Source organism: Leucopleurus acutus, assembly GCF_964270905.1.
Source record: "Leucopleurus acutus genome assembly, chromosome: 7".
NCBI lineage: Eukaryota > Metazoa > Chordata > Mammalia > Artiodactyla > Delphinidae > Leucopleurus > Leucopleurus acutus.
In genome coordinates this window covers 23,178,717-23,198,942 of record NC_139150.1, presented here as the reverse complement: position 1 = coordinate 23,198,942, position 20,226 = coordinate 23,178,717, and the positions used below count along the sequence as shown (strand labels likewise).

The 20,226-nt window shown below is 44.8% G+C and overlaps 1 protein-coding gene across 5 annotated transcripts in view; it reads left to right on the top strand.

The window, feature by feature from the left end:
• PALM2AKAP2 (PALM2 and AKAP2 fusion) overlaps positions 1–20,226 on the top strand; it is a 355,342-nt gene that overhangs the window by 319,618 nt on the left and 15,498 nt on the right. For all 5 annotated transcript variants that reach the window (XM_082843083.1, XM_082843080.1, XM_082843082.1 and 2 more), the window contains one exon: positions 2,105–4,499. In XM_082843083.1, coding sequence (XP_082699209.1) covers positions 2,105–4,499 — 2,395 coding nt within the window. The remainder of the gene's footprint in view (positions 1–2,104; positions 4,500–20,226) is intronic.

The window sequence follows — 20,226 nt, the reverse complement described above, 5'->3', positions numbered from 1 at the left end:
TCCTTACGAAAAGAAAGTTTAGTTAACTTTTTTTAAAGGACAGTAGCAACATTTTTGCCATGCCTCTTCAGTTCATTCTAAAGACAAAAGAGCCACTAGTTAACACTGGTCAAAAATGAGGTAAAAACAAAATAAAGAGAGTGGAAGTTATAAATATTAAGTACCAGACTTTGACAAAGGCCAGATCAAGGCTGGAAGATCCTTTGAGACCAGAAGGTGCTGACAAAGAAGTAATATTCATTACTGTTGCCTATTTCTAAGGAAGGAATTTATATTATTTGATTGATTTTAAGTCTAAAGAGGAAGGTGGGAAACACAGTGAAGGAAACCCCCAGTTCATGGGTAACCTTCCAGTTCACGGATGACCATGAGAGTTCTTCAACATTCTGACAGCCATGCAGAGCACATAGCATGAACTTCCACATTTTTCTAGATATTATGAACGAATCCATAACTGTTCACTTTCCTTGAAAGGATTTTTAAATGAATCCCCTGAGAATCATCCTAAGGTGGTGTTTTAATATTATATTCTAAGCCTTTAACAATGTTTAAATTTAAATAAAGGAAAATTATACCGTATTGCAGTTTTGCATTGTGTTAAGTCAGTAATACCAGGCACCCTCTAGACCTGAGACTTGAAACAGAGCTGATAAAAGTGTTAGTGAAATCCTTGAGGGGAACTCAAATGAAGCTCACAACCTACCGCTGAATTATCTGAGACAAACCGGAGTCCTTTGGTCTGAGAAAAAAATATATCCTGGAGTTTGAAAATTAATCTTAACTAATGCCAAATAAAGTGACATGGGATCGATAACTGATGAAAAATATGATGCATTTAAAAACATTAAGAAAATACAGTTTTTTTATTTAAACACAAAATTGGAGCTGTCACATACAGAGCATTTTAGGAACTAGATGGGAGGGGCCACCATCCACTAGCTCTTCACTCCTTAACCAAGGAGCATTGTTTTGAGAACAGAACTGTGTGGTCAGTGGCTTTGGTTCTGTGTTTATAATGCACGTGGTCAGTTACAGCCATGGCAGTGTGGCACTGAAGCTCTTAAGGGGCCGATGAAGAGATCTACTGTTTTCCAATATTTTATTTTGGAAAAAATTTTCAAAAAGTTTCCTGTCTACAGAATAATTGCATTACATCTGGCTGAGAATCATGTTTTCAAGATTTGTTCCTGCCAAACGACCTTCTTTTTATAGCTGGGGACATACAAATAGTTCTCTTACATTTCTGCAGGAATTTGCTATGAAATTTTTTGAAAAATTCGGATACAATTGCTATATAATCTCTTCCACTTTAGAAATTATTATTATTATTTTTTTGGCAGTATGTGGGCCTCTCACTGTTGTGGCCTCTCCTGTTGCGGAGCACAGGCTCTGGACGCGCAGGCTCAGCGGCCATGGCTCACGGGCCTAGCTGCTCTGCGGCGTGTGGGATCTTCCCGGGCCGGGGCACGAACTCGTGTCCCCTGCATTGGCAGGCGGACTCTCAACCACTGTGCCACCAGGGAAGCCCCACTTTAGAAATCATTTGAGCAATATCATCAGATGATCCAAATCCTAATTTACTTTAACAAATATTTATTTATTTTATTTATTATTTATTTAGGCTGCACTGGGTCTTAGTCGCGGCACTCGGGATCTTTGTTGCGGCATGTTTAGTTGCAGCATGTGGGATTTTTAGTTGCGGCATGCAGGCTTCTTAGTTGCGGCATGCATGTGTGATATAGTTCCCCAACCAGGGATAGAACCCAGGCCCCCTGCATTGGGAGCGCAGAGTCTTCCCCACTGGACCACCAGGGAAGTCCCCCTAATTTAATTTTAAATGTAAAAACGGGACTAGCATTTATTGAAAGTTCTCTGGACACCAGGTAAGCAAAATGGAATCTGTAAAATTGAGAAGGTTTAGGTACCCATTACTGCAACAAAATGAATATATAAAGGATTTTTTAGAAGAGAAACTTGTATTCAAAAGATCCTGTCATTGTGGTTTCAATTTTCCTTCCAGTTAGTTATCAGCTAATGTCTGAAGTTCATATCCATAAGCGATGTGGTCTCTAACCCTGACTTCTGTTTTTTCTCTTTTTCCCAGAAGGCTCCCGAGCTTTCCGAGGATGATATCCGGCTAAAAAACGAGAGAGACAACTGTAGTGGCAATCCCCTGGAGCCTGCCACCAGCCCTCTTCCCGCAGATCACAAAAACATGGAAATTGAGGTCTCTGTTGCAGAATGTAAGAGTGTTCCCGGAATCACCTCGACTCCACATTCCATGGACCACCCCTCCCCCTTCTACTCACCCCCCCACAATGGCCTCCTCGCTGATCACCATGAATCTCTGGATAATGATGTGGCCAGAGAGATCCGATATCTAGACGAGGTGCTGGAGGCCAGCTGCTGTGATTCTGCTGTGGACGGAACCTACAACGGCACGTCTTCCCCAGAGCCTGGAGCAGCCATCTTGGTGGGCAGCCCAAGCCCACCTGCCCACACGGCCGTCCAGCCGGAACCCACCGAGAGAGTGGCTGGCAGGCAGGCTCCCCCTCCCCTGGAGCTCCATCAGAGCACCTCTGACACCATGGCAGAGGATGAAAGAGCCAACGGCCGACCCCCCGACCAGCCCAGAGACCTGCTGGGGAACAGCCTGCAGGTGCCCGTGAGCCCCAGCTCCTCCACCAGCTCGCGGTGTTCCTCCCGAGACGGAGAGTTCACGCTCACCACGCTGAAGAAGGAAGCCAAGTTCGAGCTGCGTGCCTTCCACGAGGACAAGAAGCCCTCCAAGCTCTTTGAGGACGACGAGAGTGAAAAAGAACAGTACTGCGTCAGGAAAGTGAGGCCTTCAGAAGAGATGCTGGAGCTGGAAAAGGAGAGGCGAGAACTCATCCGGAGTCAGGCCGTGAAAAAGAATCCTGGCATCGCCGCCAAATGGTGGAACCCTCCGCAGGAAAAGACCATCGAGGAGCAGCTGAACGAGGAACATCTGGAGTCGCACAAGAAGTACAAGGAGCGCAAGGAGAGGAGGGCGCAGCAAGAGCAGCTGCTGATACGGCGGCAGCCGGCCGCGCCGCAGCTCGGCCCGGCCCCTGCGTCCTCTCGAGAACGGTCCAGCGTGACTGACAGCGCAAAGGAGGACATCGTCACGGAGCAGATAGACTTCTCCGCGGCTCGCAAACAGTTCCAGCTGATGGAGAATTCCAGGCAAACAGTGGCCAAGGGCCAGAGTACACCCAGGCTCTTCTCCATCAAGCCCTTCTACAGACCTCTGGGGCCAGTCAACTCCGACAAGACACTGACCATCTCGAGACCAGCTTCTGTCGGGGGACCTCCCGAAGACTCTTCAGCAGCCAAGGGACAGAAAGCCCACTGTGCCCTGGAGAGCCAGTCTTCCGGAGGAGGGGGCCAGGGCAGCACAGCTGCTCAGGGGAAGGAAGGGCCGTACAGTGAGCCGTCCAAACGCGGGCCCTTATCCAAACTGTGGGCAGAGGACGGCGAGTTTACAAGTGCCCGGGCTGTCCTCACCGTGGTCAAGGATGACGAACCTGGGATTTTGGATCAGTTTTCAAGGTCAGTCAATGTCTCTTTGACTCCAGAGGAACTTGACTCCGGCTTGGATGAGCTGTCGGTGAGGTCCCAGGATACCGCCGTCCTGGAGACCCTGTCCAATGACTTCAGCATGGACAACATCAGTGACAGTGGGGCCTCCAACGAGACAACCAATGCCCTCCAGGAAAATTTGCTGGCTGATTTTTCTCTGCCCCAGACTCCCCAAACTGACAACCCCTCGGAGGGCCGAGGAGAAGGTGTCTCCAAGTCATTCAGTGATCATGGTTTCTATTCCCCTTCGTCCACGCTGGGAGACTCTCCATCGGTTGATGACCCCTTGGAATATCAGGCTGGTCTCCTGGTGCAGAATGCCATTCAACAAGCCATAGCCGAGCAAGTGGACAGAGCTGTGTCTGAAACCAACAAGGGTGGAGCCGAACAGCAGGGACCTCAAGCAAGTCTGGAGGAAGCTGGAACTGGGGCTTCCAGCTCGGAGAAGCCTCAGAGCATGTTTGAACCACCTCAGGTGTCCTCCCCTGTTCAAGAGAAAAGGGATGTATTGCCAAAGATTCTGCCTACTGAAGACAGGGCGCTCAGGGAAAGGGGGCCCTCCCAGCCACTGCCGGCAGTGCAGACCAGTGGCCCCATAAACATGGAGGAGACCAGACTGGAAGGGAGCTACTTCAGCAAGTACTCAGAGGCAGCTGAGTTGAGAAGCACAGCCTCACTCCTGGCCACTCAAGAGTCCGATGTGATGGTTGGGCCCTTCAAGCTGAGGTCCAGGAAGCAGCGGACTTTGTCCATGATCGAAGAAGAGATCCGAGCAGCCCAAGAAAGGGAAGAGGAGCTGAAGAGGCAGAGACAAGTCTTGCAGAGTACCCAGAGCCCCAAGGCAAAGAATGCCCCATCACTGCCCTCCCGAACATCGTGCTACAAAACTGCTCCAGGTAAGTGGAGTGCCGCGGACCAGCGACAGATGCTGCAGAAATCGGTGTTGCTGATTGCAGCTTTCAGGGTTGTATATATGTGGACCCTCCTCTGTGTGTGGCTGGAATCGGTGTCAGGGGGACACTGGAACGGGGATTTCAGTGTTCGGAGACACACATTGGGAGTGTCAGAGTGTCCTCTGGAAGAACCCTGAGCCTAGATGGTGTTTGCCGTTTCCCAAAGGATGTAATAGCTCCTTTCTTGTCCTTCTGCTGTGGTCTTGGTTTACTGTGGAGAATTGTTCTCTCTTGTCTGAGGGAGAGGCTGTGTGTGGCACAGACCCAGAGTCGGCCCTTGGGTGGACTGTATTGATGTCAGTATCTGCAGTTAAATCGAACCTGTCTGATTTGGGGATGTCTTCTCCTAATCCCTTCTGAATGCTGAGTGTCTTCCCAGCAATGACAGTTATGGGTTGGTGTTGCAGATCGACCCATAGAAGATGTTTTGGTCCATCTTCTGTATAATTGATCTTTATGGATTTGTCTTTCTTTACATCTTTCTTTAAGTCACCATAAAACAATTACTTTGGAATCAGGGTGGTCTCCTCTATTTGTGTCCTGTGACCCTTTTGGAGAAGTTGAGTTACTGTATGTAAAGGCAGTCCTCTAATCTTCTCCCATTGCCTGGACAGTCCCTATCTTGAATACTTTGTATAGATGGTTGACGTTAATTACAGTGGGAATTATTGTTGCTACTATTATGGATAACACTGTGACGAGTAATTTTTATTTCTCATTTGGACATGACGGCACTTGGGGAACCACACATCCTACCAAAGAGAAGAGCTGCTCAAGGTGTGGTCCAAGCTAGTTCATGACTCTTCCTGATCCAAGCTAAGTACAGACACAGGGAGTGAGCATTTGAAAACTCTTGGAGCAATTTGATAGCGTCCTCAAATGAAAGTGTGGGATTTTGTATTTTTTTAATGGATGGTCCATAATAGATTGGGCAGAAAAACTGTTCCTTCACGAGAGGTAATTTAAGAAGTCTTGCCTTAACATATAATTACTGGCATTTCTCTTGGTCCATCCAGATCTTAAGCGCATTGACACTTGGCTTCCATCAAATCTATAATAACACAAGTTAACTCTTCCCATTATAAACTTTTAAATTTGAAATAATCTCAAAGCCAAAGGAAAGTTCCCTAGGTAAATACAAATATCTTTTTTATTCTGAATTAAGAGTAAATTGCCAGCATGCTGCTTGATCACCCCCAGTTTTGTAGAAGGTCCCTCAGTTTGGGTTTGCCTGATGTTTTCACATGATTATGTTCAGGTTATGCATGTTTGGTAGGAATACCACAGAACTGATGCTTATTCTTCTTACAGCATCCAGTCAGGTAGTACATGGTGTCAGTTTGTCCCATTACAGGGACAGATGTTAACTTTTTTCACATGATGCTAATTTTGATCGCTTGATTGAGGGTTTCTGTACAATAGTTACTTTTTCCCTTTGTAATTAACAAATATTTTGTGGTGAGATGCTTTGGTACCACGTAATCTTTATCTCACTCCTCTTCAGACTTTAAATCTATCTGTCTATCTATCTATCTATCTATCTATCTATCTATGACAGATGGTCTCATGGATTCCTATTATATTTAGTGGGTTATAATCCATTTCTATTGTTATTTTTATCCTGAATTGTTCAAATATAGTTCACAGGAGCCCTTTCAGGCTAACTTCAGTGTCTTTTGACATGTCCCCATTTTTCTTTGGGCACATCTTTACTTTCTGGTGCCACAAGATGTTCCAATCTCATCTTATACTTTCCTAACCCTGAAATCAGCCTTTTCAACAAAGAGCACTAGTTCCTTTCAGTGGAGAAGTGGTATTTAGAAACCAAAGTCAGAGTGTTTGATGTGCTCGTTGCTGTTGGATAGGCACTGCTCTCAGGCACTCTCAGTGGTCAGAATTAGAGAATATATACACACTCTATCTATCTGTCAGTTGATTGATTGATTAATCAATCTATCTACCTACCTATCTTGAAAACCATGAGCTCACCCTGATACCTTTAATTCTACTCTAATACCACTGGGTTCATTTTCTCTCTTTCCATATTTGTAACCTCCTCCTTGACAACAAGGTACCTGGTTCCTATTATCCTCAATATATTTATTATTTGATCAAACCCCTCCCCCCTTATGGAACCAATCTACTATTTTCCTCACCAAACATGGGTTCAAGTGTCACTTTCTGGGTGGCAACTGCTGTTTCCTGTCACCAACACCCTCTTCACCCAGCTTGTGCTCCAACATCCTGTGCTGGGTCACCCGTGTCCCTTCCCACCCTGCTCTGGCTCCAGCACACCACTCTGGGCCACTGGGGTTCCTCCCACCCTCCCTGCAGACACTCATCTTGTTCAGCCCCACCTAATAGCTTTTGGACTAAATTATTCAGGAAGGAAAGGGAAGGGAGCAGGAAGAGAGAGAGCATGGTGACTTTCTTGATATGTTGGGTTTTTTTTGTTTTGCGGTACGCGGGCCTCTCGCTGTTGTGGCCTCTCCCGTCGCGGAGCACAGCCTCTGGACGCGCAGGCTCAGCGGCCATGGCTCACGGGCCCAGCCGCTCCGCGGCATGTGGGATCTTCCCGGACCGGGGCACGAACCCGTGTCCCCTGCATCGGCAGGCAGACTCTCAACCACTGCGCCACCAGGGAAGCCCCTCTTGATATGTTTTTTAATGCCTTCAGGTCATGGAGCAATGGCCAGCTGAGTGTTTGAGGCAAAGAAAACTTTCAGAAGAGGCTCTTTGTCTATGCTTAACAGTGACTGGTTGGCTTTTCCCAAAGATCCTTACTTGTTGAGTTCACTTTAAAGTCTTGTTGTGGGATGGCTTGGCACAGAGATGCCAGCTGGGCTTTCCATATGGTATCCTAAAAAAAGTTTTGGTACCACTTGAATTCAGCCCAGTCTGGGAAGCCTGCTTCACAAGTAAGTGATTGTAAAGGGCCTGCATAAGAACCTGCAGCCTCACTGGTGGAGGAAGTTTCTGCAGGCATCTCAGCAACTTCTGCTCACATGGCAGGCAGATTCCATGGCTCTTATCAGTTACAGCTGGCTTCACTTACCTAGCCCTCCCTTTATATGATTTCATTATAAAACCTTCTCTACACTGCATATGCTCAGTGGTATTTTCAGTTTTCTTCACTCCATCTCTAATTAAACCCCTTACCTTATGGCTCCATACTTTACTTATAGCACACAAACAAAAATTAAGACATCTCCACAGTTTCCGCTAGTTCCCTGACCTGCTGTGGTCCATCATGCTTCCCGCCAGGCTTAAAACAGGACAGAGTCCTAATGTCTGCTTTCAGCATCCCAGTAGCCCCATACCGATTGCTCCCGTACTTCCTCCTATGCTAATGCTGATCTCCTCCCCCATAGCCCATCCGCATAGGCTTGGTTTCTGCTCCTTTAGTAAGATGGTAGCTCATCCATGCAAGTCTGCACCCTGCTTGGGTCTGGTCGTCACACTGACCACAGTCATGATAGATAACGTGTGTGCAGCTCACTTCTTCACATTTACCTCTAGAACATTGAAAGTAGGTGGCAGGGCTTCCCAGAATTAACAACCTGGATTGAAAGAAGCTGAATGCAAAAGGTAATTTTTTTCTATCCATGCCTGGAAACGTTTAGAGTAATGCTTAGCCAGCCAGCTTCCAAGTTCGTGATCAGGAAGGAGGCCGACATATCACTCTTAGCAGCCAAACCGGACCTTTCATGGCCAGGGTCAGAACTGCTGGCTCCAACTCTGGTTTTGTGAATGGAGATGTTGCTGAGTTCCTACCCCACTTCATGCCGGTAGAGGTGACTCAGCTGGGTCACTGCATGACACAGAGTGACAATTTGATACTAGGTGATGAAAAATATAATTTTTAACATCTCCTCTGGTAGAAATTATGCTGGTGACATGATGGAATCCTGAAATCTTAAGGCAAGTAAAAGCCACTGAGAGCCAAGATGTGATAAGGAAAGAGAAGTGCTTTCCAACCATTTCCCAGGTGTTGAAAAGACACTTGTTTTTTGCTTTTGGTTCCCTTACCTTTCGAGATGGAAGATGATGAGATTTCTATTTTTGAAAGGATGTAATCATTTTCAAAGACCGTTTATTAGGAAAAATTATCTGGAAATTGAATCTTGTTGGTTCTTGCATGACTTTTAACAGAAGAAGGTCCACTTAAATAGGGCTTGTGTGGCATTTGTTCATACAGAAGTGAACAAGGCAGATAAAGTCCCCGCCCTCAGGGAACTTATAGTTCAGTAACAGAAACATCAAAGAAAGGTGGCAGTTTCATAACAGAGAAGCGTGGAGACCTGTGGAAGATCAGAGCAAGGAAGACCGCCTCACTGGGGGGATAAGGAAAGTCTTCCTTTCTTGGGAAACTATCATCTAAGTTTTGAATTGAAGGAGTTGGGTTGGGTTCAGGGGGTGGGGGAGATCGTTCCGGTTAGAAGGAAGGGCACCTACAGAGGAAGAGAACTTGGCATGTTTGAGGTGCCTAAATAAAGTTAGGGTGGGTTAAAGGAAGAGATTTAAAACAAAACAAAAGACAGTTGATTTGGAGCCAGTGAAGAGCTGTGTAAGTCATGTCAAAGGTTTTAGATTTTAGACTTTATCCTGCGGTCGGTGGGAAGCCAGTGAGGATTTTCCAAGGGGTAATTATCTCCACAAATCTCCAAGCTGTCCTGCCTTCAGCCATGAATTGATGAATTAAAAGTCTTCCTGCTTTCCTGAGTCCATTCCACCGGCTTTTTTTCTACGTACGTCTAAAGGCCGGCCGCCATCTTGACGAGTGCCCTGGGTTATGGGGGAGGCCATGCTCCCAAGAATGAACACATGTGGGCCTCCTCTTGATGGTACTTAGAAGTAGAGAATAAAGGAAGCACTTAGGCAGGTGCACAAGCCCGATTTGAAGGTGTAACCCACGCACTTTTGTAAAACACCCTTGAGGAATGAGTTTGGGAGGAAAACCCAAACATTTCACCGAAGTTACACTTTAGACCTGTTAAAATGTCTTTTCATAGGAGGGGTAGCAGCAGACAGTTCTCTCTTTAGTGCCTGTGTCTATTATTAGATATCCTGGTTTCACTTTCCAAGTTCTAGGCAGGCCGGAGAAACCCAGTTAGTTAGGTGATGATTAGCTTAGGTTTTGGAACTAGTTTGCATTTTCATGCCAGGTGTCAAGTTGATTTACCAAGTCAGACAGTTTGCCCAGTGGGACATTCTGGAGAGCTGTCAAGGAAAAGATGTGGGTATTGAGTCCCATAACCTGTCTGTTTAGGTCTTTTAATATGTGGAAAGATACGTTAGTTATACCTCTTATAAAAATAAGATTTCCAAGGTGTTTTGACTTCTGTTGTCAGTTTGAATTGAATGCACATGTGATGTTCATTACATTATTATAAAGCTTATTGACTGGGTCATTTTCCCTTCATTATCTCCCAATATCACAAAGAAAACTCCTAGATAGAAAAAAAATGTTTATATCAGCACAATATTCAGAGCTTGGTGCCTTTGTTCCATGCTGAATTAGAGCTGAATGAGGCCAAGTCTCACTTGAGATAGCCTCAGTCCTCCACAGTAGAAGACCTTGGTGTGGGTGACTGACAGAAGGATTCCCTCCCAGGCCCAGGTGAGAGAGAGCGCTTCTTCAGGAGTGTACAGTGTTTCCCTTTGCTGCAGGCAGGTACAAATTGCGTATCTTGTAGGGGCACAGCTGGCTGTGTGAAGGTTCTAAAGCTGAACGTGGAGTATCCTACAGATGATTATGTATACCGCCAAGTTCCTTGAACATTCTCTGGTGACCGAAGTATAATCACAGTAGCTGCAACTCACCAAGACCTTAAAGCCCAGTACTGTAATTCACACACAGTTATTTCTCATTTTCTCAGGTAACCCTCCCAACAGCTATCTAGGATAGAATCCAAATTACCCAAACTCTTGAGACCAGATATATTCCACATTTTTCTGATTTTAGAAAGGCCGTGAAGTGTCCATACCATTATTTAGAAAAGCAATGCAACGCATGTACTATTGTTGAACACACCCAGTGGAGGCTGGGGCTGCACCTGTCATCAAATTCGATTTCTGCTGTGAAACTTAGAGTTTGTTCTATTAAGTGGGATCAATAAAGACCAAGAAGAACCTCATGCTGGTTCACCTCGGGTTTTGCTGCCAAATAAGTTATGATGAAACTTCGTTTTAATGGTTCCTCTGTGCTTTCAGAACTTAATTTCAGTGCTCCAAACTACAACAGTCAAATTGCTGGTGCTGTCCAAAGATCTGGGCAGATGGCGAGGGACTAGCGTCGTCCATGTTAGCCATCTAGCCCGGCTGCTTTTGTGAATTCTTTCTGAAAGTTCATGCCCCAGGAGGAAGCTCAGTCATTCACTCTCGAGACAGGCTCATTGCCTGAAAACGTTGAAAGGACTGGGAGCTCAAGCAAGGAATCCATTTCTTTTTTTTTTTTTTTTTTTTTTGAGGTACGCGGGCCTCTCCCGTTGCGGAGCGCAGGCTCAGCGACCATGGCTCACGGGCCCAGCTGCTCTGCGGCATGTGGGATCTTCCCGGACCAGGGCACGAACCCGTGTCCCCCGCATCGGCAGGCGGACTCTCAACCACTGCGCCACCAGGGAAGCCCAGGAATCCATTTCTTAATTTGAGGAGGCGCAGGGATAAGCGTTCACTCCACTACCTGACTAGGTTTGGCGGAGTAGGGCCAACGCTGGCCAAATTCATTTACTGGTGGTCATTGAACACCACGTCTGCTCTCTGCTGTTCTCCTTTGCTCTTTAAGATTGTTCCTTCTGCCTTGGATCAGAAACTCCCTGTATTTTTATTTATCTGAACCCAGCGAATATGTTCATTTTTAAAAACACGTGCCATTTGGGAAGGAATTGGTAAGAAAAGGTTAGGTCGAAGTAGGGTTCGGCAAGGGGTGAAGGTTGAAGGTGTTCAGTGAGGTCAGAACTTCTCAAGTTACAGAATTCAAAGTTCTTTTTGGACATTGCCTTCAGTGGTTTGAAAAGGGTAACTGTCATGGTTAAACCCATCACCTTCACTCCTGACAAGATACAGACTGTGGTCTTTCTTCTGTGACAAGCCTGTGGTCATGGCTTCTGGGACGTAGAACTTTGGAGAAGAACAACACTTCCTACCTTTCCGTTTTGTAACAGCTTCTGCTGTCACTGCTGATTGTGCTGGGTCTTCTGGTACACACAGCGTCTGGGTTGTCCCTTGCTTTGCTGGGGACATCACATGGTGGCCTGGTTACTTGCCCTTTACCGATGCCTGGTTACCCCATGCTCCAAGTTAGGAGAGCTGCTTCCAAAAATTCAGACTCAACTGCACAACTGTGTGAACCTACATACAAAGAAACATGCAGTCTTGAGCTGAGAACGAAAAGGTGATCAAAGGACCTAATTCTTGTAAGATCCCTGCTCTGCGCCCGGTAAGAAATGCGAGCTAATCTAAACCAGGCCTGGGAGCAGGATGGCCCCCGTGACTGCTGGAGTTCAGGGCAGGATATGACAGTCTCTTACTAACCATGGCAACTTGCCGTGAGCTTCCCCAGGGAGATTGATGTTTCAGAGCCATTTCATCTTTGTAAATAAGCTACTTGCTACTTACGGGGGGAGGACTAGGGGTGGTAGTGGGAAGAGGGTGCAGGACAGGCCATTAGAGCACCAAAGAACACATTCATGTTACATGTAATGGTATTTTATTTCTCATGACCTTGAATGTAAAGGTCAAAGGTTTCCCCAAAAGTTGTATGCATCTGACATCACAGGTATTCTCAGTCTCTCTGTCTTTATTTCTCATTACTCAAATATAAATTCATACCAAAGCTGGTCAAGGAGAATTAAACATATGCTTAAATGTGACAGTCATTTTTCTGGATTCATATCTGAAGTTCGAATCCTGATTCCACTGCTTGTTAGCTGTGTAACTAACTTACTTCACCTCTCTAAACCTCAGTTTCTTCATCAGTAAAACGGGAATAAAATAGTACCAACCTCATCAGTAAGTTAGTAGAGTCAGTGCCTGGTGCACAAAAGGCTTCCAATAAGAGTTGTTTTTATTGCAGGTTTTTTTAAAAATTAATTAATTTATTTTTGGCTGCATTGGGTCTTTGTTGCTGTGCACGGGCTTTCTCTAAGTTGCGGCGAGTGGGGCCTGCTCTTCCTTGCGGTGTGCGGGCTTCTCATTGCGGTGGCGTCTCTTTGTTGTGGAGCACGGGCTCTAGGCGCGCGGGCTTCAGTAGTTGTGGCACGAGGGCTCAGTAGTTGTGCCTCACAGGCTGTAGAGCGCAGGCTTAGTAGTGGTGGTACACAGGCTTAGTTGCTCCGCAGCATGTGGGATCTTCCCGGACCAGGGCTAGAACCTATGTCCCTTGCATTGGCAGGCAGATTCTTAACCACTGCGCCACCAGGGAAGTCCCATTACTGCAGTTTTGTTCTAAGAAAAGACCTAGAAAACCTTAGCAGAGTTACTTATGAGTTATTCTTCTGCAGCTACTGGAGCCCTGATGTAAATGATACAACATGCTTTTATAAAATTGCTTTCTAGTCCTAGCTGAGATTTATTCATAGTTACTTCTTTAGAATTAAAGTTTCTCATATAAAATCAGAGTTCAAGAATTAGCTTTCAGTAGTCAGCTGTGATTTCAAAAAACAAAGGCCATTATTAAGCATGTTGGGTGACAGTGAAATTACAAATTACCGTGAAAATATTTTCTCTTTTGGGGAGGGGGGTGATAATGTTCATAGAGCTAAGCTCACTGTGTTGGTAGAAATGTGTTTAACCAAAAGATCATGGTGGGGCAATTGCTACTTACCAGGATTTTTATCCTTACTGTTTTAATTAAATATTTTTCTTTTTTTGGTCTTAAACTATGCTTCCCCTGCAGATGCAAAACTCTTTCCTTCTCCAGTTTTCATTTTCCAGTTCTGTTCAGAGGAATGATCCAATATCGACAACTCATCCAACATCCCACCGTACCTTGAAGTAATAATATTTGGAAGTTTCTCAGACTTGTGTCGCCAGGCAGGGGTGTTTCTCATTTCTGAGCTAGGCTTATAATCTGAAGATTCGTATCATTGCATTCTCCCACCCCTGGGGCCTTCAAAGGAGGAGATAAAAGGACCAGGGACTAGCTCTTGGTGTGTGGGTCATAGCTGGAACCATACAAGCCCATGGACTCCGGATCTGGCAGGCAGGATATTCCCTTGTATTGGGAGGAAATGGAATTTAAAATGCAAGTCTGAGCCCCTTTCTTTCTGGTGATCTGCGAGTCGTTTAGATGTTTGCAAGCTCACCCCAAGGCTCCGTGAAGAAAGGAGATCATTGAGGGGCCTTGGGCCAAAGCATGTTATCTGGTGGGCGTCTTTGTTCGGTTTGGTTTTTAAATAAGAGTGAGTGATGGCTTTTTCCTTTCTTTTGAGAAATGTAGAAACAAAGGATCTTTGATTTTTAAGACGTTAGATGCCATGTGTATAGAATATAATAATCACCAAAATCCTAATGTTTGACCAAAATAATTTTCTTAACTTTGGGAATCCACCCTCTTGACTTTTTAGAAGTTACTCCTCTTCTTATAGAGGGAGGGTGTGGGCTGTCATGGATGGCAGCAGCTGTGTACTGAGGACTTGCAGCCCTAGCTCTAGTTTCCCTTGGGTGGGAAGAATTGCGGGTTTTTCTCTCTGCCCCCATCAGCACAGGGAAATCCATCTTGTTTGGAGGATCCAGAAACGCAGTCAAGGCGTGGCTTTTTCTCTCTGGACAAGGCGTGGCTTAACTACTTAAAATAAACAAACAGGAAACACAAATTCATGTTTCCTAGTTTTTTCTTCCACTAATCATGGGAGACAGCAGTTACTAATTTGGAGTGAAATTCTGCTTCCCCCACTCTTCTCCTTAGTCTGCCTGTGGGAGTCACCAGTGAATGTGACCAGTGCTTCTTTAAGGCCCCAGGAGGTGTCAGCTCAGTAGCTCCGCTGGGCCTGTGTGTGCTGCCTGGTGAGACAGAAAGGCTTCCGGATCTGCCTGGTCCATGAAGGTGAAAGCCCCAGCTTTATCTGCTTTTATTAGCATGTGTGGTAATACTTAAAAGAAAAAAATTCTGGTTTGTTTTATAATTTAAAATTAATTCATGCTTATTGTAGAAAAAAACTTGGAAAGTAAAGAATAAAGATAAAAGGCAAAGTGATTCATAATCCTAACTACTCCCTGCCTAGTTTTTCTCATGCACACATGTGCCTGGAAGATAACATTGGGTCTACATGTGTATTAGTTTCATATTGCTGCTGTAACAAATCACCACAAATATAGTGGCTTAAAGCAACACAAATTTATTATCTTATAGTTCTTGAGGTCAGAAATCTGAAATGTGTCAGCTATGGACTGAATTGTGTCCCCTCCCAAATTCAGTATGTTGTTGAACGCCTAACCCCCAATGTGATGGTATTTGGAGATGAGGCCTTTGGGAGATAGTAAGGGTTAGATGAGGTCATGAGAGTGGGGCCCTCATGATGGGATTAGTGCCCTTATAAGAAAAGGCACCAGAGACCTCGTTCTCTCTCTGTGATGTGTGGACACAGCAGGAAGGTAGCCATCTGCATGATAGGAAGAAAGCTCTCACCAGAATCTGACCATGCTGGTACCCATGCTGATCTGACACTTCCAGCCTCCAGAACTGTGAGAAAATAATTTCTGTTTTTGAAGCCACCCAATCCATGGTATTTTGTTATGACAGTTCAAACACACTAAAATAGTGTCCTTCTGTGCTAAAATCAAGATCTTGGCAGGGCTGTGTTTCTTCTGGAGGCTCTTGGGGAGAATCCATTTCCCTCCCTTTTCCAGTTCTAGAGGCCATCTACGTTCCTTGGCTTGTGGCCCCTTCCTCCATATCCAAAGCCAACAGTATAGTATCTTCAAATCTCTCTCTCTCTCTCTCTCTCTCTCTCTCTGACCCTCCTGCATCTCTTTTATGAGGACCCTTGTGATTACACCAAGCCCAACTGGATAATCTTGGATAGTGTTCCCATCTCACAGTCTTTAACTTAATCATACCCGCAAAGTCCTTTTGCCATGTAAGGTAAATATTCACAGGTTTGGGGGATTAGGGTTTGGACATCTTTGTGGAAGCCATTATTCTGCCAACCACAAGACTGTTCATCTTATCCTGACTAGGTTTTACCATGTGTCATGTGTGCACTTTTGTTTTCTTTTACACAGCTAATAAGTAGTGAGTTAGGATTTGAACCCAAGCAGTCCAACTCCGGAGCCTGCTCTCCTAAACCCCTGCAGTATTTCTGCTTTTGTAACCTGCTTTTTCTCTTAATGTATTTTGAATATTTTCCCATGTCCATAACTATTCCTCTAAATTTGAGAGACTAAAACATGACTTATAATGGCTAAATAATACTCCATCATCTGAATAAGCCACAACTAATTTAACCATTCTCTTATAGTCAGATGCCTTTGTTGTTTCCACATATGTAAATTATAAGCAAACAAACGAACAATGGTGAAAGTTCTTGTACGTAAGCTTTGTGCCCATACTTATTAGTTGAACTTGTGCCCATAAGTTAGTAGTTAGTGGTTAACTAGTATACACTAGAGAATAGTATTTTCCAAATTGTTTTCCTCAAGATATTAATAGGGATTCTATGAAATGAGGTTCTGTGGTTAAATAAATTTGAGAAACGCTGCACCCCCATTCCTAAACTAGAGATCCACAATCATATTAGCACTAAAACCTTAGAGAAGTCCCCTGGTAAGGAAATCTATCTTGTTTTATCATTAAAGCTTTCTTTAGTCGAGTGTTTCTCAAACTTATTTGACCAATGACCTTTTGACCGTTTGCAGTGTTGAGTAGTATCCTTACAAAGCTAAGGTAATAGGATGTGATTTTAGAAACATGGCTTTGGAATCATCCCAGCCAAGTGAAGCTGCTTATCCTCAAACATCTTTAAATGCTTAAGTCTAAAATGACTCTAGATGGAACAGTTTGGACAAGATCATGTGTATGAAGTAAACTCGAGTACGTTTTCTGCCGTCCACTTTGAATTCCAGTCTAGCTTTCTTCTGTTGGTTCCTATGTCAGTTAAGCTCACGTTGTCCCTGCTCCCTGCTCTGTAAATGTCAGGGACCAGGCCTTGGCCAGGACCACCACAGGTCTGCCTTGAGGTCTGCGTGACACTTACTGTTCATGTTGTTTCTGGGATCCTTCAAGAGAGCTATTTTGTAGAGTGTTCAGCCCAGGTGAGAAACTAGATAGCAGGATGTTTATCATTGAAAATAGAGGCCACTTTCAGCTGCCGTCAGCTATGCAGTCATTCACCAGGTGAATAGACTTATATGAGAACAAGTTTTGATGGGACAAGTGGGGATGGGACCTGGGGGTACTGGGGAAGTGCTGGATGCACGCCAAGGAACACCAAAGATAACCATCATTGTTTGGGGGTTCTAATGAGATTTGTCCTCGGGGCCAAGGAACTTCAAAGTGCTTTCCAAGGCCATAAAAGATGAGACAGACTTCCCAAGCTTTGCATCACATTTATGTCATGATCCCCCTGGCCCGAACAGTGGTGGTGTCTGCAGTGTCTGTTACTGGTGGAAGAGCACGAGAAGTTTTTTCACCATCCTAATCAAAGAGAAAACTTGATTAAGCTGCAAGCTACGTCCCTCTCCAGCTTTTTGATGGCCTGTGTGGTTCCTAAGATTGCGTGAGAATTCCAGTCCTGGTTGGAACCGTACTGGAGGCAGGGTGATTGGAGATCACGGTAGAGAAGGCCAGCCAAGCCGACTTCCCCAGATGTCAACCAGCCCAGAAGTCCGGGGTTGGGGCTCCCTTTCTCTGGAGACCTGTGACAGCTTCTCCTGAGGCTCTGATGTGGCCTTGGTTATCTGAACTCTTCTGTTCTCTCCAGGACCTCTCAGCCACCTTCCCTTTGGAAGACACTGCTCCAGACCCGCTAAGCTGGTCTTTGGTTCCTGTTACTCATGTGACCTCTAGTGGCTGTAACCGGCAAAACTTGCTCCGGGGATGGGTTTCATTTTGCTGGCATACTAAGAAATGAGCAGGAAATGTCTACTTCTTTATAGTAACTTTTCACCCTCTTTACGATTCTCTTTCAGCACACAGCCAATTATATAATTTAGCAACAGTCAACACAATTTGGGTTCCAGACCTGACTCTGATTGTTACTAACTAATGTAATTTGGATTGATGTTAAGCATCTGAGCCTCCATGGTCTAAATTGTTCAGAGATGTCATGACATTCACCCTGACTACATCCCAGGGTGGTTGTAAGGATCACATGACATGAAGCCTATCAATGAAATGCCATATAAACGTGTTTGTTATTACTCCAGAGCCATCGCGTCTGTGGTTCTGTAGACCAAGATGGTTTTATTTCATGTGCTTTGGTGAAGACGTTTAAACACTTTGCTCAGATTCTGTTTTGGGAATTCTGTCCCAATCCACAAGCATTTAATAAGTGGCTGCTTTGTATATTTCATAATGGACTTGCTGATTCATTCAACAGCCTGAACTCCTGCCTTGTGGGATTCAGCATTGACCAGGACAGACAAGGTCCTCCTCTAATGGAGTTTACATTCAAATGAGTTAGCGGGATTCATAGCCGATTGAAATGGTCCCTATCTTCAGGTGACTTTACAGCTTTATTGAGAAGAAAAGCTTAAACAACCCGATTGATACAGTCAGTATGTGAAAAAGACTTTCCCAGAAGTATAAACAAAGTATTATGAGGCAGGGGTGGTATATGTGAAAGGGTGAAGTTAGAGGCACTGAATATGTACTATGCTTTCTAGAAGTTTAATGCTGGAGGATTGGCTGGTGGGAGATGATTTGGACACTTGAGAGGTCAATTAGAAAGTGACCAACCTGGTCATGTGGTATCTATTTCTAGTTTTAGAAGAGTTGTGAAATTTTTATGCAGAATTTCCCATGAAATTGCTCATTCTTACTCCATAGACATATTATTCTTTGAGATTCCAAATAAATACTAACTAGACTCATTGGATGCTTGCCATTCTAAATATTAACTTTATAAATATTAATTTAGTTCTTGTACCAACCGTATGAGGTAGGTACTTCTATCAACATACCAGTTTTACAGATTAGGAAACTGAGATAGAAAAACTTCAAAAAAAAGGCAAGTAACTTGCCCTAAGGGTATTTGGCTGCTAACTAATGAGCTCAATCAAACCCAAGCAGGCTGGCTCTAGAACTGCATGCTCACCACCGGGCTGTATTGTTTCCTCAAAGCTTCATTTTAAAAGTCAATCAGGGACTTCCCTGGTGGCGCAGCGGTTAAGAATCCACCTGCCAATGCAGGGGACACAGGTTCGAGCCCTGGTCTGGGAAGACCCCACATGCCGCAGAGCAACGCAGCCTGTGCGCCACAACTACTGAGCCTGCGCTCTAGAGCCCCTGCTCCGCAACGAGAAGCCCAAGCACACCTCAGCGAAGAGTAACCCCCGCTCACCGCAACTAGAGAAAGCCCATGTGCAGCAATGAAGACCCAACGCAACCAATAAATAAAAGTTAAAAATAAAATAAAAGTCAATCAGAATTTTTAGAGATACACACTACGTATTCAGGGGTAATATTGCCTGAGGTCTGAGATTGCTTTAAATATTTTAGTACAGGAGGGTGGGTGGGAGGAAGGCAGGCAGGCAGGACAGATGGAGCAAGGGTGATAAAATCTTGATAAATGTTTAATATAGTTGATGGGTCCATAGTGTCCTGGTAGCATTCCCCGATTCCCATAATAAAAAATAGAAACCGTTTCTAGAGAATTTGAAGATTGAAGACCTTAAAATATTTGTAACCTTACTGTTAATATCAAAAGACTTTTTATCGATGATCTGGGTAATTGAGGTCAAAGCAATGAGTTTCACTAAGTTCACTAATGTAATGGTGGGTTTACAGATGGAGTGTCTGTGTATTAAAAACCACTTCCCCACCTCACTGCCAAATGTGCTGGCCATATACTTTTTTTTTTTTAATCAATAAAGGTTGATCTTCTTGCCAAATGTATTTGATAGAATAGCAAAATGTTTGAGTTAGAATGGACTTCCAAGACAGCTTCTCCCCAAATTCTCATTTTCTAGCTAGGGAAGTTGAAACTTGGAGAACTTAAGTGATCAGCTCAAGATTAAAGGGGGGACATTACATGATTGTCTACAGCCAACCTCATGGCTGGTCCATGGAAGAGCAGAAATTAAAACTCGGGCTTCCTGAACTCCGGGGGGCTTCCCAACTCCCATCAAAGGACCTATGCCCAGTAAAGTCCTATAGCCACCCACACAGAGACATGGACCCCAGGCTTCACTTGTGATTCCAGCTCCATCAGGCAGTCTTGGGGGGAGTGAGGCAAAGAAAGATGAACTGTCTTCATCTTGGGTCTGGAGGAGGTCAAATGGGTCTTTACCTTCCCCTGGTGGTTTCTGAACTTTTGTGCTTGAAATATCCATTTATTTTGTGTGTTTTCTCCACATTCCTTGTTCGCAGACCCTAGCTGTGTCTCCCATAAGGGGCATAGTTGGAAAAATCATGACTGTTGCACCTGAAGGTACTTCTCAGAGGTGCATTTGGGGCTCTGGCAATATAACCCACTCCTTCATTGGCCAGAAGGCATTTCCCAAGAGGGTG